Raw genomic sequence first — 17,887 nt, 5'->3', positions numbered from 1 at the left:
ATACCGAAAGGCATAACGGGCAAACATCCGTCCATCCTGTACTTTAAACTAGGTGTCATCAGTGTTAGGGGGCTAACAGGTTTTTTACATCTCTTTTATTCCTTTTTTCCTCAAGAACTTAGTACTCTTTGTATCCCTTTGAGAAGGGATAAACTGCTCCAGTTAAATCTCAGTTTGATCAATGTGAAATTGCTCTCAGGTGTGAAACTGTTTATAATATAAGGAGATACAACTTGTTTAATTTGCAGACCTTCAGGCTAAAAATTGGGAATCCCTGCTTTAAACCCTTACTTACAGGTAGTGGTCAAAATGTGGACACAAATGTGTAAATGAGGGGTGCCAGGTCTGTTGCAGGTGAGGCACACAGGTGTGGGTCATGCCTTCGTTAAGGAAATAATATCCCAGCATGCTTTGGGTTGTGTGTAAGAATGCTGGAGCTGCCTGATTGTCAGTAACTGTAGTTGCAAGAGGAGATCTCGGAAAGAGGGGTGATTGTTGGGACACGTTTGGCAGGAGCTTCAGTGATCAAGACAGCTTATCCTGATGATGTTTCAAGAGTTAAGGTGTCTAAGGTGATGTCAGCATGGAACACTGAGGGAAAGACATCAGCAAAGGACAATAGTGGGTGGAAGTGTAACCTCTAGGATGATATCTGTGCATGAATTTGAAGGACAAGGCAAAATAGGGAGTGAAGCTGCACATCAATTGACTGCAAATGTCAACCGATAGCACAGCTGACTTAAAAATGGGTGACTAATAACTACAGAGCTCTAATAGCTCTACATCGTTAAGGTTGCAGTGCACAAACTGCTCATCACACCTGTTAGTGCATGTTTGTGAGTCCAGTGGTGCAAAGAGCACAAGCAATGTGAGTACCAAACCATGGAAAGATGTGATACGGCTGGCTGAATCATCTTTCATCATCGTCATCATTTTCTAACTAGGTACTCCTCTTGAGGGTTGTGGTGGTAACAGGCTGAGCAGAGCAGATTCATCAAAAGGACAAATAAATATATGTCAACATCCCAGAGAGCTCTATGGTCCTGAGTACAGTACTTGATTCCAATAGTGAAGAGTTGTAGTAGTTATATAATGCTGCTAGGGTGCATAGTCTGTGTGCAATGCTAATTGCTACTTAATCATGCAGAGTGATCCATATTGCAGCACTTCTTTCTTGCTGGTTGGGCTGTCTTTCAGGACATCGATGGCTCCGTCCATGAAGCATGATTTGAAGAGCATGACACTGATGTCATCCATGTGCCACAGCCTTCTCAGTCACCTGATTTGATAAGACATGATAAGACAGTGTTTTACACCTCCAGCAACCAGAACATGAGTTGATGTTCTTGTTGGAGAATGGTTCTGCATCCCTCCTGCAGAATTCCAGAGGCTGGAAGGCTCTACGTCACAGCTCTCACAGACCACACTGGCCACACATTGTGACTTGTGACTTTATATAGGTATGTCCCTTGTTTATGTTCACTACTTGTAGAAGTGAAAGACATTTTTGGTTTCTGTAGCCTTCATTCAGCCTGGGCCAGGTCATATCTTTTTAATATGTAGGCTAATTTTCAGTTTTTTCAGGAATCGCTTCTGGTGAAGTGCACTATATTCCCCGAAGAGCTGGGTGATGGAAAAGGGCCTCTTTAAAGCAACCAGGTATTGTGAACACGGTACAGGATAACATTTCTCATGCTTACATAACCCAACAGCTGGCCTTATTTTTCCACAACAGGATTGCTATTCAGAGGGATATTAAAGGAAAAGCCATTAAAACCCTTGGCTTTGTTTATTCTTCACCAATAACTGCTGCCATTTATAACTGACCTGACAGATCGGTCTCTTGTTCTTCTGAAACCTGTCACCCTGCTGCTTCCTCTGCAGCCTTCCCGTGTCAGGAAGCAGGCGTCTGTATCGGTCTGATGTAGAGAGGCTGACGCCGTCACTGTCAGGGAGATCAGTGGAGTGGAGCTCCAGCTGCAGGAGCTGGATGAGTGTGCTGTATCTGCAGCCCGGTTTGGTACTGAAAGATCCTCAGGTGAAGAAAAGAAGCCTGCAGTGAACATTAAGCATTCAGATTGCTTCCTAGAGGTAATTCCACCCTTCTGACATTTGAGGGGTTAAAGCAGAGACATGTTTAACAACAAATTAATCTCTAAAACAACTCCAAGTCTAGGAAAATATAAGTTTAATGGAGAAATGAAGAAATAATTAAAGCGGAGGGAAAGCACTCTGCAGACTGCATAAAACGATCCAGGAATCTCCAGGAGAGAAAGTAAAAACAATGTGCAAAAAGGGCAAAAAATAAGTGTATAGTAGGTTACACTAAGTGTTAAAGGACCGTAAATACTGAATTTTGTATTTTGGATACTACTGTAGGTAATCCATCCATTTTCGACCCACTTCTTCTAACTCCAGGATGCGCCCTGGACTCCGCAATAGTCCATCACAGGGCAGACGGACACAGGCACACTCACACCAGGGCCCGTTTCCCAGGAGCTCATAAACCTGCCAGTAGGTCTTCGAACTGCAGGAGGAAACCGGAGCACCTGGAGGCCATCCACACAAATACAGGGAGAGCACACAATGCAAAAATTACTCCAGGTCTGGGATTAAACCCAGGACCCCAGCGCTGAGAGGCTCACTGTGCCTCCGGGTAGTAGGTAATATTAGGATTAATTATACAACTTGAAAAATAAACTTTTATTAATTATGGGCAATTAAAACATTCTTGGAGGTGTTCACAAGAGAAGACAGCAGTAGTGTTTCCCATGTTCCTATGAAGGAGAGCCACCAGTATTAGGTCATCTTAGCTTAACTGACAGTGGCACTGAGGTTTCACCAGATTTAGGAAAGCTTACATCTAATAAATCTCCAGGGCCTAATAGTATTTTTCCTCATTAACTATACTGTGTTCAGTTTTAATCACCTCATCCCAAAAAGGATCTTGTAGCTTTAGAATGGTCCCAGGTTTCATCTCATCCCATAAGGAGAGTTTAACGTTGCTAAATGAACAGGGCAATGAGAGATTTGATCCTGAATGGTATAATGTTAAACCATGGGACTGATTCACACTCTGCTTTAAAGACACAGATCACAACTGGAAATTAAAGGATTTGTATATGTCTGGAACAGTCTTCCCAGCCATGTGTTGGACTGTGATCTCCTTAAAGCAGGCGGAAGCAGTTTCAGATTCCCTTTGCATCTAATCCAGCAAACAAGCAAGGCTGACAGAATGAACTCCTCTTATTTCTCATTCTAGTGTACTATAAATCTATTAAAGGGAAAGAGAGAGTCAGCATAGTTATCATCAGCTTAAATAAAGGAAGGGGCTTCAGAAAAAGAATCTGGCGTGGGTCAAGTCTGCCAGATCTGTAACCACAGTGTCGTAGAATACAATTATATTTAGTGACCAGTACAAAGTTCTGAAAAAAAATTGTATGTGTTTTCTTAGAGATTGATCTCTTCTGCTCAAGTTTTGAAACTGAATGCTTGCAGACTAGTTTGCATTGTTCTTTTTACAGACTCATAAGTCACACTGCACATCAAGGTACATCAAGAGCTGCAAATCAAAAACGTTTTTTCTGATGTTTTATAAAATGATATGCCATAGTAACAAGGTGATAAAGAGAACCAAAATATTTTTTTGCAGGAAACGATAATACACTCCTATCCCTTCATTAAGCTCTGCAGGGTCTCATGATTGTTCTGCTTGACAGCTACTAGTTCTAGCAGTTTCACTTTTACCTGAGGTATCAAACAGGTTATGATTTGAAGACGTTGAAAATCTACTTTCCTTAGCACCACTAGGACTAGAGATGGTCACTGAAGCGCAGTGCCACATCTTCATGCTAAATGGATACTTTCATCTGTGTTAAAAATCTTTTAACGGCTTTTAAAGCTTTAAGTGACTAACAGGTGCTGAAATTATCAGGTTTCATCTTACAACCTTAAAACTAAAATTGCTTCAGGTGCAGTCAATCCCAGTTTTGCTGTTAACTACTGTTTATAATTCTTGCTCCAAGCATCTTTTTTTAGCTATCTTAGGGCGCCATGGCCAGAAAGAGGTAGAATAGAAATGAAGGCAGACGGTGAGTGGGATGAGTTCGAAGGGGGCTGGGGGGGCTGGTGACGGCCTCACGCTGTCCAGTTATGCGTGCAGACCTGACTGGCCCTCTCAGCATGAGCTGGTGTTTTTGCCTATGTCCGTATTTCCAATGTCAGATAATCCCTAGCCACGGGCTGCCTGATCTCTGCGAAAGCCTCTGTTACGCAGGAGTCATGCAGCCCTGATGTCACAGGATTTCTGGTGGTCCCGAGAGGATTAGGATCTCCCTAAATAGCTTCATTAGAGTCGAGCTGCACAAGCCGTGTTCCTTCCTGCAGAGAGGCACAAGCACAGACTCTGTGACAGGGAGGAAAAGCGCAGCAGAGCTCCATGAAGATTGTCTTGTATCGGGGGTAAGTGCCATCACTGCCGAGTCTTGTAGCTCTTAATTAAATCTTTTGGATGAAGTGATATCTGTGAAAATTTCACAGTGTTGTTGAGAGTTTATCCATTTCAAAGAACAGGTTGAAATGGCTAAAAGCACTTTGAAACACTTTACAATCAGGTGATACGTCTCCTTCAGGTTTTAGCATTGGGTGTGGAAACCGCTGCTTTGACATACAGTAGCCTTCAGCACTTTTAATTTCTAGCTCTTTACATACAAGATGTATTCTTTTATTTTTTTGTTTTTGCAAGGTTAGGTTATGAGAAACTGATACTATCATAGTTTGACACTATGATTTTCTTCTATAATGTTGTGTTTGAGATCTGGCACTCTGATGGGACACGATGCAGGTCTCAGGCAAGAGGAGTTGGGCCATTTCTGGGTTCTTTGCAGAAGCAAGACCTTTAATCTGCCGGTGTGCAGAGCTGCATTATTCAAACTGGAGTTCAAATTTGATCAACAGAGAAAGTTATTGCATCGGTGTCCCTGCGTGTCAGTCACTGTGCTATTCCAGTAATGTGATCAAGTGAAAATTACTATTTAATTAACCGATTTGCTTATGATTAGGACAAACCAATAAGGCCTAAAGCATGGCTATGCATAGAAGTGTCCTCTCTCGACAGGTAAAATAAGCTTTTTTCTTCCGATTTTGTAACCTGTTAATTACTACAAATTCTTACACCTGTACTTTAATATTGTGCTAAATCGCCTCAATATTATTATTCCCACTTCCCAGAAAACAGTTGGAATAACCCATCAGTGCTCTCACGCAGCTCCACTAGCAGATAAATAGCTAGCAGATAAATACAGACTTGATCATTGTTTTTTATGGAGTCATAAAATAATTTGATAGTGGTACGTTTTACCAAACACCTCTTTCCTCTTTTTGATGACAGTGGATTTTCCATGCTTATCCGAAGTGCCGGAAGTCATTAGTGGTGTGCCTAACAGCGCATTTCCATTGAGCACCTCACTGACCAGAGATTAACTTGTCCATTTCAATCTGCAGGGGTGCAAGTTATGCAATCCCTCTTTCCCAAAGTGCATACAGAGCAAAAGCTGTCCTGGGGCCATATTTGCTTGTTTACTCAGAACTTTTTGACTGCCAAATCATTCATATCATTATGTCCTTAACAAATACGCTTGCCAGGCAGGAAGACCTGTTGCTTCTTATGTCTGTGGACAGCTGGATGTACTGTATTAATGGAGAATAGTGTGCTGGTAAAATCAGGTTTGTCAATCTACTTAGCATTTCATACACATTAGAATTAGAACTTCTCCAGTCTATAAACAAACTGAAAGCCAATGTGCACCCTACAATCTTCAACATACTGAAGAATAATTTGTAGTTAATACATGATCATATACTTAGAATGGCTTCTTTTAAAGGGTTTGAAAATCACAGCCCTAATACACATCCTCCTCAGTAGAATTAGAATTCTTGAGAGATGTTTCAAATGATGAAGCTCTGTTCTGGATTATGAATGAATATGAGAACATGTAGCACGAGCATTCTCAGTTTTTATTCTTCATCACAAGACGCCTCTGTAAGCTTGACTTCAGCCAGTTCTGTTTCCCATTTAAAAACACTAAAACTATTTACTGTACATCACAGTCACTGACAGTTCTGCCTCATCTATTCCTGTGGTTACAGGTCACACTGATTGCCATTCCCAGAACCCATTTAATTCACATTTCAGTCCTCTGCTTTACTAACTTATATATGAAATAGCTGCACAGTTACCTTCTCCAATTGTTGAATGAGACAAGCATACAGAAATGTATTGAGAGTTTAGTAAGCAAGCTATGACATATGTAAAAAGAAAAGTTTAAAAATGATAAAACCAAATCCCATCACCATAGAAAGAGAAAAAAGGTTTTGATACATTTGGATCTGTTGAAGATGTAGTGAGCGCTAATTGCACATTCAAGGGAAGTGTGTCAATTTATAGTACGTCATAGAGTGCAGATTCACACCCTCTGACTAAAGCAAAGCTTCGAAAAGCCTTCAGCAGATATATGGTTTAAAGCCAAGTTCATACAGTATACAAAGTTCTGCTCCCTCATGAATCAGGCTGGAGACTGGAGAGCTCTTAACAGTGTTACCTGTTGACTTCCTTCTTATGGGCCACTGTGCAACACAGCACGTAGCCTGTTGAGTGATTCATTCATCAGGTTGATCTGAAGCATGTGAGACCTTAATCAGCGCTAAGACAGTCACAGAAGGACAAGCAGGTTATCTCCCTTTGGAGAGGCAGTGCTGTGATGTTGCCTTCATGATCCACTCCGTTATGGCAGTGAGTTTACCAAGGCCCACTTCTCTACTTTTGTAAAAGTAGTTTTACTTAAATGTACCAGGTGTTGAAATTGTGATGAAAAGCATTGTTGCATTTGTACTGGCGTTCCTTCTGAACAATGTGTCATTCCATAGTGCTGATAAATTGGCTTTACTGTCAGTTCACACTGTATTTTCATCCAGTGTATTCCAGGCACCAAAATATCACACACAGTGGTGTGTAGTGGAGTTGCCCACCAGCTGGTACAGGTGAATGAACACATGTGCAATACTTGTTCATGGAAAATAAATCCCCAAGGAAAGCTCATGTCAAGCACTGACCTTGTTTTCCAACACCAGATCTGCTCTCCTGGTGCGAATATTAGCTTTCTCCATGAACATCTGCATATGCCCCTGCACAGTGCAGAACACCGTGCTATCAGATCTGGCAGTGTTTGTGACTGCTGTGTTTTGTGCTTGGTATTTTGCCTTATACATTTTAACTTCTGTGTGCATTTGTTTTGCTGCGATGAGTCGAATGCCAGAACACATCGCAAAAGGTGAAAACACTGCCATGCATGTTACTAGACTCTCTTAAGCTTTTATTTGATGTAAACAGTAGTATTGTTTAACAGGCCTAGCTTACCTGCTGTCTTCTCAAAACTCTCTGCCTTTGCTGCTCTTCAGAGAACGAGACTGGAAAAATAGATAAGTGAGTCAAACACCCGATTAATGCTGTAATGGCCAGATTAATACCATTTTGGGCTGTGCTCGTGTGGGGCCATGTCACAGAGGCTAGGAGCACTTAATTGAATCAGCAGCTTGGTCTGTAATGGTGAAAGACTTGCAAAGCTCTGTGTTATCTATGCCGACTCTGCCAAGTCTGCAAATGTGCACAGACCTCGGCCTACAGTAGCTCTCTAATGTATAAGAGTACATTTGCTGCCCCCTTTTATGGACAACATTAAAAAGCAACAACCTTATCATATACATTATCATCAAAACCTGGTGTATCCACACCATGGCACACAGTTGGAGAAATCCGTTTAATGCATAGCTCTGTGATATGTGTAGTCAGCGTAGTCAGAGTCTCCGTCTCCTCTGCCTGCATTGGCGTAGTTCTGTGTGCTAGATGGACACAGAAAACTTAAAGCCGAACACCCTGCTGCTGGGCCAGTGGATGGAGGTGAGACACGTACAGTACAGTACCATATGGGTTAACACCTTCTTGGAAATGAAATCCCTACAGGCGCACTGCTGGGTGACATTAAGAAGGGGTAAAAAGCCAGGGCCGTTTTAAGGTCACCTTGCTGTTTCATGGGTACACTGTTCTCATTCTCAGGATGTTTTCCACGGCCCTGCTCTACAGTATGTGTACCTGATTATTTGTATGCCCCAAATTCCAGGAGTCTAAAGACATTTTGTTTTGTTAATGATTATGTTGTATTATTCAGAGTTTCTATCCAGGTTGTTAACAAAACAGATGTTCAATTATTTGGATTCAGTTGGCTGAGAGGGGCTGGAAATCACTCAGTGGGGAGAGTCGGCATGTTGACGGTCTCAGGTTGTTCCTGCTTGGCAGTGAAGTGGCAATTACTGCTTTAATTAAACACTGTTTTGTATTTGATTAGGAGCAGCAGCAAAAATATGGAAACATGGGTGCAAGGAAAAAAACAATTTTGTCTTTTTCCAGGTGACTCGGTTTGCTTTCAGTTCTTCATTTCCCTCTTCCATCCTCATATGCAAGCCAAGAGCACGAAATCTCTCCGTTGAGACTGCCTCCAAATTCTTGTTTTGCCGAGAGTCTGGGAAATTGAATTCAGAGTTCGGACTGATTGCTCTTGCCATTGTCATTAGCGTAGGTTTTATTTATTTTTATTGCTTGAAAGGCTTATGATCTGGCCAGCTTGGATTTGCAAAATTTAAAATTTTGACCTTTGTGCCCACGGTGCCAGCTCTTTTTTCTGGATCTTTTGAAATCACTTCCCAATTCTTAAACTGTGTTTTTTAAATGTCAATATATCTGAGTGTAGGAGTATCAGCTGGATCAGACTGTTAAACAGCAAGTGGAAAAATTCTACCTCGGCTGGAAAGATGTGTTACTGAAGCTGAACGTGCGAAGTATTCACTTTAATTTGGTCTTTTACTATGTTTAAATTTTCCAGTTTCTGAAAACGATAGCACTTTATTCACAACACAGGTCTGAGCTGCTTCAAGTTCCTTAGCTTGTCAGGTCATTCATCATGTTCCACTCTGTATCAGAACCAGACATCTGCCTTCATTCTGCGGTAAATAATGAAAAGTGTGTCTGCAGAAAAATCTTTCCTCTTGCAAATGCATGAGTTACAATACATTGTTACACATTATTCTGACTGACTGTAGGCCTCTCAAATATCAGACAAGTTTTTTTGTTAGCACATTATTGTTTCATGTCATTTAAACAGTATGCTGGCCTAAAATGCAGAACAGGATTTTTTTTTATTTTCTTATGAAATTAGGTTTTGCCTTTTTCAGGGAAGCACATGTTTGCATTTCATACAGACTACGCTTCCAATTTGTGCAGCAATTATACCTATAATTGAGTGTGCAGAATTTTCAAGTTGATGGCCTAACATTAGCCTGCCTTTTAAAAAGCACTATTTCTGATTTACTACCAGCACAGTTCACTCTTGTTTTCTCGTGAATGCAGATGTCAACAGTGCCCTATGCCTGAATCTCAAAAGACAGCACTTCTCAGCTGAAACCAACAGACTGTTTGCCATCCCTTCAACCTTGCCCTTCATTCTCAGACAGCTGACATTTCTATCACGCTGTAGTGTGTGGGTGGCATTGTGTAATACACACAAAAGACAGAGTAAAGATGACACACATCAGTGAAGTGGCCTTCTGAGCAAAAGCGTGTGGCTTTTGGTTTGCTAATAAAAAATGCTGAATGTTTTTTCCTTTTACACTAAAGAGGAAATGCTCAAACCTTGGCCTCTTTGTTTTGTTAACTTCACAGGTCTGGGTGCTAGCACAATGGCCTCTGGAAAGCTCAAAACATACAATCGCAATCTGCATTTAACATTTTTGTGGTTTATTTTTTTCTTGAATTGTGTTTATATTGATTTATCTATACAGCTTATTCAAAGCAGCTTCTATTTGTACCCATTTATACAGCTGGATTTCATACTGAAAATAGGTGACATATCTTGATCAGAAGTACTTCCTCAATGTCTTCACCTGGGACCTGAGTCCAGAGTTCTCACCACTCCTGCTGCCTCCGTTTACCCACACATCTCTCAAGAAACACTGGAACAGGGAGAGACAATCCTGTTGCTTTGTATAGAAATGTTGTTGTTTTTTGCTTCTAATGCTGTGACCGTGTTTACACTTGTTTTTTTTAATACATATCACATTGAAATCAACCAGCCTTTTCATTTCAGTAACCATCTGTTGACACATATTGGCAAAGGGATTTTTGGAAGGGTTCGGTGTGGTGTTCTAATGCATATAGCATTTCCTGGGAGACTGTTCAGTATAATAATGGCTGACTCCTCTCTCTGCTCACAGGGTTCCTGCCCTCCCAGTGAAGAACCTAACTGGCTCTGGGCCAGTTCACCCTGCACTGGCAGGTAGGAGTGAAAACACACCAATGCACACCTACCAGCGCCCTAGACCTAAAGAGCTTCTGACTTCTCGAAACTGTTGTTGTGCAATGGACTTGCAGATGGTGCAGAAACACTTCCACATGTTAACATTTGCTCATTAAATATTCTGCCAAAGGTCAGAGTGTCGTTCAGCCCATCTACATGTAGGTCATTTTGCTGCTTGCAACTAATTGATCCAATACTTGGGAAAAAACAGGGCATGAGCTTCAACAGCATATGTAGTTTGTTGCAGATTCCCACAACGCTATGTGTAACTGCCTCCGGTTTCACAATTTTAAATAGGCTTCCACATAATTTGCACTAGTGTCCTGTGGTTTGTGTTTCCTTGTTGATAGTGAAGACTCTGATGATTTGCTCATTATTCTACTTTACTTATTTTATTCTGTCAGCTTGGGACACTCCATTTGAGCCGAGGAATGTATCTGGTGGCTCTTCTCTGACCAATATCATCTTACTAGTACCTTATACTGTACAGTTTTAACAGAACATCCATTATAACTGCAAATCCTAACATCCTTTTTGATTTATTTGTTGCTTCCCTACACGGTGAAGGAGATTTTAAATGTGTCAAATTACACATACTGTAGTTTTTCATAAATATTTTCAGCGTCTTCAGTTTGTTTTCTGTCTGCATGTAATACTCCAGCATTCTTGTGCATTAAACCTCATCTGCCAGCTTGTTGCTTCTTCAATTGTATCTACAGTGACTGCAAACCTTTTGGTTTGGCATAATCAGCAAATGCCACTAGTTTACTAATTACACAATAATCTAGATCACTAATGTAAAGTAGGAAAACCTGTGATCCTCATACAGATCCCCATGGTATTTCACCAATTACATTAGTTTAAATGTTTACTGCTTGCAATTTGACAATTATATTTTTAGGAGGAGATTTATTAAAAGCTTTCTGAAAACATAGAGTGTTGTATGGTTTATGTGTTTTTCTTTCCTGTTGATGCTTGTTCAAAAAGCTGTAATATGTTAGTCAAGCTTTCCATCCATCCATTTTCTAACTGGGGCATCCAATATAGGGTTACAGGGGAGCTGGAGCCTCTCCTGGCAAGCAAAAGGTGCAAGGAAAGATACACCCTGTGGGGACACCAGTCCATTGCAGGGCACACACATACTGTACACAAGCACAAACCTGCACACACTCACACCAGGGACAGTTGTGATAGAAGCCTACCAGCATGTCTTTGGACTGCAGGAGGCAACCAGAACACCTGGAGGAAACCCATGCAAACCAGGGAGAACATGCAAACTCCACACAGACAGCACCCCAGGTCCCTGGGTCCCTGGTCCAAACCCTGAGCCACAGAGCTGTGAAGTAGCAATACTAACTTCTGTGCCACCTAGGCAAGCTCTTTTTTCTAGAACTATGTCGGCCTTTTCTTTTCTTGGGTTTACCATATATTGTACCCCTATTTTAGTTGCAATTCTCATTTCCAAAACCTGACACATTATAGAAGAAAGACTTATTGGTCTGTAGTTATGGGGCTCGTTTTTGTTCATCTTTCCACGGACAGGCATCACATCAGCAGTTCAGTAAAATCCCTGTAACTGAGTGTTTCTCCTTCAAGAAACCTCTTCCTGCCAGCTTTCCCTGCCCCTGCGGGAGCAGAGCTACAGCTCCGTGTGCCGTACCTCACCAGCCTGACCCTCTTGCGTCCGTGAACAGGCATGACCGGGATCCTGATGTGTGCCGCGGGGCTCCCCGTGTGTCTGACCCGCGCGCCCAAGCCCATCCTGCACCCACCGCCCATCAACAAGAGCGACATGAAGCCCGTCCCGGGGGTGAACGGCATCCGACGCAAGACCAAGAAGAAGCACCTGAAAAGAGGTGAGGGCGGCAGGTGACGGCTGGACTGTGACGTGCGCCCCCTCGTTCAGGGCTTGGGGATGCCCTGCGTGTCCTGTGGGAGTCTGGGTTCTTGGCTCGGCTGCTGTGTAGTAACATGATGTAGTTTTGTATCAGTGGAGTAGAGCCACCAGTAAAATTGCTTGATGTCTTGTATCTGGGGATCACTGGTATGGATCTGGCCATTGTCTTTATCTGACTGAGAGAGACCTTCATTTATTTAACATCTCATTGAGGCTTCCTGATCAAAAACATTGAAACTGTTTGGTTGTGGGTAACACTTGTGTCGTATCTGAATGCTCCTCTGTGTTCTGTATGGGAGATCAGCTCCCATCAAACAGATGGGAAATGTTCTGCCCAGTTTCCATCATATAAGCAGCGTATTTGTGCTGGGATTTCAAAGCTTTGGGTTAAACTACTGCAGATCAAGGCAGAATGCATCAGGTTGCTGTTAGGCAATTTAAGAGATTTTAACCTGCTTTGAAATAAAAGCAATCAGGAGCTGCTAGGTGCACAACATCCTGATAATGCAATTTCAAACTGGAGCCTGCTTTGTATTGTGATACCCCAACTGAATGAGACCATTAAAGGTTATTTGTATTCAGCACTCCCCTACTCCTTTTTCAAGTCCATTAAAAAAATGTGTTTATAACTCAAGATCCCCCAGAGAATTAAGGATGATGACTCTGTTTTAGCACTTGTTACAAAGTTGACAGTGTTAGTCAGCGAGAAAGGAGCATTTCAGTACAGTGAAGTTCAAATGAATTGCACTCATGCTAGATAATGATATTCCTATAAAATGCCTGTAAAAGGCAGCTCTAAATTAGATTTAAACTAGATTTAAAGGGGTTCATGCACTGTAAATGACTGCAGATCTTTTGTGCTGTGAAGAATATTTTCTGTGCTGTCCTGCACAAAAGAAAGATTCCTGATTGGCAGTGTTTGTGGGCAGAATGCAGATTGGGAATGTCCTATGTGTTTTATCGGGTCAGTATGCAAGCTAAACTCACATAAACAGAGGTGAATCCCCAGATGAAAAGCAGAAAGAAAATGTGTAACATTTAGACTTTTTTCCTTTCTGCCTTTCAGTGTGGACTTCACCTCTGCTTGCTTCTTATTTATTTTTCATGGTGAAGTGACAGGCTGTTCAATTCCTAAGGAGCAAGAAAGGCAATTTCAGAACTACACAGCAATGAGAAAGAGGGTATGCACTTATCCGCTGCCTGAAAGACTGCCAAAGAGTGCCTCCCAGCCACAAGCACCCTGAACGCTCTTCCTTCACAGCTGATTCCTGAGCCTCATTGCAGTCCTGAGGCAATCCTCATTCCTCAGAAACCTGGGATGCTCAGCCATGCCCAGGTGGCATGAAGGAAGGCACATTAATATGTTTGTCTACAAGGAGATCTGGATTGAAAAAAATTTCCCTGGAACAATATCTGGGACAATAAATTCCCACAAATCCTAACCACGTTTACCAAAGTGCCCTTGGGATGTCACAGTCCTCTAGGCATCTCAGAAGGAAGGGAGAGCAGTGGAGGGAGGGGAGGGAGGTAATTGTGGTTTGAAAAATCTAGAATTGTATTAAATTTGCTGAAAAAGAACAAAATGGCTCACCTGTGACAAAATATCTGCACCTTCCTGCGTGACTTCAGGCTAATGCTGAAAAGAGGATTATTATTTAAAAGTGGGACTGAGAGCCCCTGGGTTCTGCAGATGAAGCTATAAAACACGGAGGAATCATGCATAATTCAAAGCACTGCTCTGAAAAACCTCTTCTGTAATCTTATTACAACTTTAAGCTTAGACAACATCATCTGCTGTCTGTGCATTGTTCTAAAGCTCTGCAGTGAAGAACCCCAGTGACCCGGAGATTGTTTTTGATATACCATTTAACTTACTATCTAACGAGAGAGCAGCTGTTCAGTTGCTTTATATAAAAAAAATCACAAACCCCTTAATGGTAGCCCTCAAGGACAATTAAGTGCGTAATGAATTACATAATGCTTGCTCATTTCTCTGTGTAGTTTTACAGGTTGAATACAAACCGCTGTTATACACTGTATACTATAATGTCTAGAATACTGCAAAGCATATTTTCTGAAGGGGGCAAAAATAACAGAAGGAGGAAGTCTTGTGGTTAAAGGATGTTTACCTATAGTTGATAAACTGTGAAGGCCTCTGTGAAAGCTGAACAATTCTAGCTGAACAAGTGTGCCTTTTCTCCTGATGTGTGTGTGTGTGAAGCTATGGGCATTGCAGAGGAAGGTCAGACAGTGTCTGGATGTCATCAGCGCCATTGCACCTGGGAGTTAATTGCAGGTGCTGATAAGAAAAAAGGGTCAACTGGTTGGAGCAACGAGATAAAACATCCCCTCTGTATGACTTGCCAGTGCTGTGAAAGTCAATCGCTCTTTGCTTATTAAACCACCCAGTTTTAACAGAAATATGTACAACATACAGTAGGTATAATAGACAATTAGTCATGGAGCAGATAAAAGCAGAAAGTCAGTTGGTTCAGTTGAGATATTTGTTTTACAATGTCTGTCTGAGATTAATCTGATCTTTCTGGTGATTAGAAATCTGAGGGGAAGGTTGTTATGTTTTGTGCAGTTTGCTCTGTAATTATCAAATTAAAGGCAAAGACAAATTCTCCCCTGCTGTAGTAAACAGGTTGAGGTGGCACAGATGTGAGCAGATGTCCTGCCAGATAGTCTTTTATACTCTACAGCTTTGTTTTTTCCCTTTCCTCAGCATGTCCATTCACACTTCACTGAGTTTGGAAATGGTGCCCACTTTTCACAACCTTCCCTCTGACTCACTGACACCGACAAAATACCCAGCGGCTGACAGCACAGATCCCTTGACTTTAAAAACCGTCATTCTGATCCATTCCAAAGCTCCAGCTTATTTTCCAGGAGTTTTTAATAGTCTTGCTCTATAAAAATCAGGCTACACTTCATTGGTTTTATCATTCTGCATTTTGTTTTTGCAACGACTTTGAGATGATGCATTTTAAACCTCTTTTTAGTGATCTGGTGAAATTATTATTATCCAGCACCTGCGATGGTGTTCCTCTTTTAGTGGTTTTTAGTATGAATTACACAAAGGTACATTGCAGAATACAAGAGATGTTATGTTGTTTAAAGTTATACTCCTTCATTGCATTAAAGTTCCTTCAAACATTAACGTGTTTGAAGAAAGCCAACAGCACTTTCAAACAGGGGCTCCAAAGTAGTTCACCCACAAAAGCTGCCTTGGAGAACAGACTTGGTCCTATAATCCAGAGATTACTGCTTCCCAGTTTCCCATCCGGGCTACTTTAATAGGCTATTCCATGGTAATGGCTGATACTGATAATTTACTGTCACTGATAGTGATCATTCATGGCTGTCTGATCGGAACAGCCACTGCTGTTATTTCTTGGGGTTCCTTTTAGCCTGCAGCGTTCAGCGAGAGCTGCGCTGCCTTCGTGTTTGCCATGTCCTGCAATCCTACAGCATGGATAGATAAGCAGATGGGCTCGCCATGCTGGCTTGTGGAGACAGGGGGGTGCACGTATGTTTCACTATAACCTTTGCTGTGATGGTAGGAGAGTCGTACAGTAGCAGCGACTAGTTCATTCTTTGGATTAACTGCATACAGCACTTTTCACTGCAAAGGATCTCAAAGATCTTTGCAAACAGGAGGCGACCCACCTGAAAAACAGAACCCCTGAAAAGGGGTACCCCAAACTGGATGGTGAGCAGCAGCCCCTCCAGTATGTGCCAGCAGCCCCACTCTACTCTGCATTTCCAAACTGGAAGCTCTTGGAAAAGAAACTAACTGCTGATTCTATTCTAAATATTTTGCCAGAGGGCACCTCTCATACTTTAATGTCATTTTTCTTGCAGGAAAGAACCCAGAGGACGTAGTGCGGAGATACACCGAAAAAGTCAAAGTTGTCCCCGATGAGGTAAGGGACAGATATCCATAGCTGTTTTTTTTCCTGAAAGATTTATTTAATGTTTGCAATACTGCATAACAACATGCTCTTATACCACTGGTCTTAGCATAGAGCATCCCAACGTGCCTTATGTGAAAAACATAGCAGGAATGTTGCAGTACGTCTGATGCAGTAATCAGTTCTAAATCAGCAACTCACTTTCATGTACTGTGCGTGGTATGAAAGTCATCTGGCCCAGTAATCATCAATCTGGAACTGAATGGTGTTAAATTACATTTTCCAATTATTACAAGAAAGATGCATATATTGCTTCAAAACTGATGATAACCATGTTGCTATATTTAAGCCATAGTACACAGGTCATAAAAACTGAGTATGTAATTTAAGAAAAATCCACTAATGTATGGACACCCTTAGTTTCACAAGCATAGGTTGCTGGAGAATCCAGCAAAAAGCCTGATGCATTTCTTTCCAAATGGCTCCTGATTCAAGTCCTGCATACCGCATTCTTCACTTTCTTTTATCAAGGAGGTCCTTTTCTAATTAAATCTGCTTGAGGACTTTTTGATTTGTGCTCGCCGTGAGACACTTTGAATATCGGCATCCGCTCCGAGCCTTCAGAGCTCTTACCCAGCTATTGCAAAAGAAAAGATGCTCTCCTGGCAAACATCTGCTGTCATGTGAGGGCAGACATGATGTGGATAGCTGTTTGCACAGCATTATTTGGCAAACAATGTGGAATTTTGTCATACCGTGTCCCATTACAGGAAGCCTGGCATTTCTTTTAAGAGATCCTGTGTGTTTTTCTAATGGGCTTCTGTTTTATTTTTATTGATGGGTCGGTGAAGTTTTGACAGGCGTCGATATGTTAATGTATTTATGCATATTTATTCCTAGGATGTAAAACTCAACACAAAACTGCATACTAGCCCCCTCTCCTCATCATGGAGGTCGTGGGGATTTTACTGGGACTGAGATTATTCACTGTGACTGAAAGGCCCACTTTTGTGTAGTCCTGACGAATAAGGCCATATCCAGTCCTTTATCACAAGTAATGGTGAAGGTGATACCCTAGCAAGCTACTTATTTCCTTTTATCCTCTAACCCTAACCCTAGCTCTCCGTTCGTATCATCCAGGGCGCTGAAACCCACTCAGCTTGCACCTTGCCCTGCTGGTCAGGTCGCAGCTGACTGGTCAGTGCTGGGAGATGTATGATTCCGCTCAAACCATTTCAGCAGAATCCACTGCTCTTTTAACACCTTCCATCCTGGAACTATAATCTCCATCTCGCCATATCACTGTGTGAGCAGGCATAATATAGCAAGAAAAAAAATCACCCAGCTCAAAGAGGAGCAGGGACAGGAATTTCTCTGCATTTTGGTCTACCAGATCTGCAGAGCCTGACATAGACAGTCACATAGGTGTAGTAAATAATGTGTCATCAAGGCTGTCTCAGATTTCCTGCTATCATTGAAATAATCCTACTGTGGCTATTTGCAATCTTGTAAGATTTCCCTTGTCGTTTTGAAACGGCACAAATGGTCTTAAAAAAACCCATATTGTTTTCTAGTGGTCCATGTGCAGGGATTAGGGGCACAGTGGCATCAGAAATGGGATGAATGAGTGCAGCTGTGCAAATAATGAGCCGTACCTTCAATATCCTCCC

At 41.8% G+C, this 17,887-nt stretch overlaps 1 protein-coding gene across 2 annotated transcripts in view; it reads left to right on the top strand.

Moving 5' to 3' along the window:
- Positions 1 to 17,887, top strand: part of dtx1 (deltex E3 ubiquitin ligase 1) — a 96,741-nt gene that overhangs the window by 61,979 nt on the left and 16,875 nt on the right. For both annotated transcript variants that reach the window (XM_088935651.1, XM_088935652.1), the window contains 3 exons: positions 10,321 to 10,382; positions 12,098 to 12,259; positions 16,168 to 16,229. In XM_088935651.1, coding sequence (XP_088791777.1) covers positions 10,321 to 10,382; positions 12,098 to 12,259; positions 16,168 to 16,229 — 286 coding nt within the window. The remainder of the gene's footprint in view (positions 1 to 10,320; positions 10,383 to 12,097; positions 12,260 to 16,167; positions 16,230 to 17,887) is intronic.

This window comes from Atractosteus spatula, chromosome 17 (genome assembly GCF_055471065.1).
Source record: "Atractosteus spatula isolate fAtrSpa1 chromosome 17, fAtrSpa1.hap1, whole genome shotgun sequence".
In the NCBI taxonomy this organism is placed as follows: domain Eukaryota; kingdom Metazoa; phylum Chordata; class Actinopteri; order Semionotiformes; family Lepisosteidae; genus Atractosteus; species Atractosteus spatula.
The sequence above is the reverse complement of the archived record's forward strand: the minus strand, read 5'-3'. Positions and strand labels throughout refer to the sequence as shown.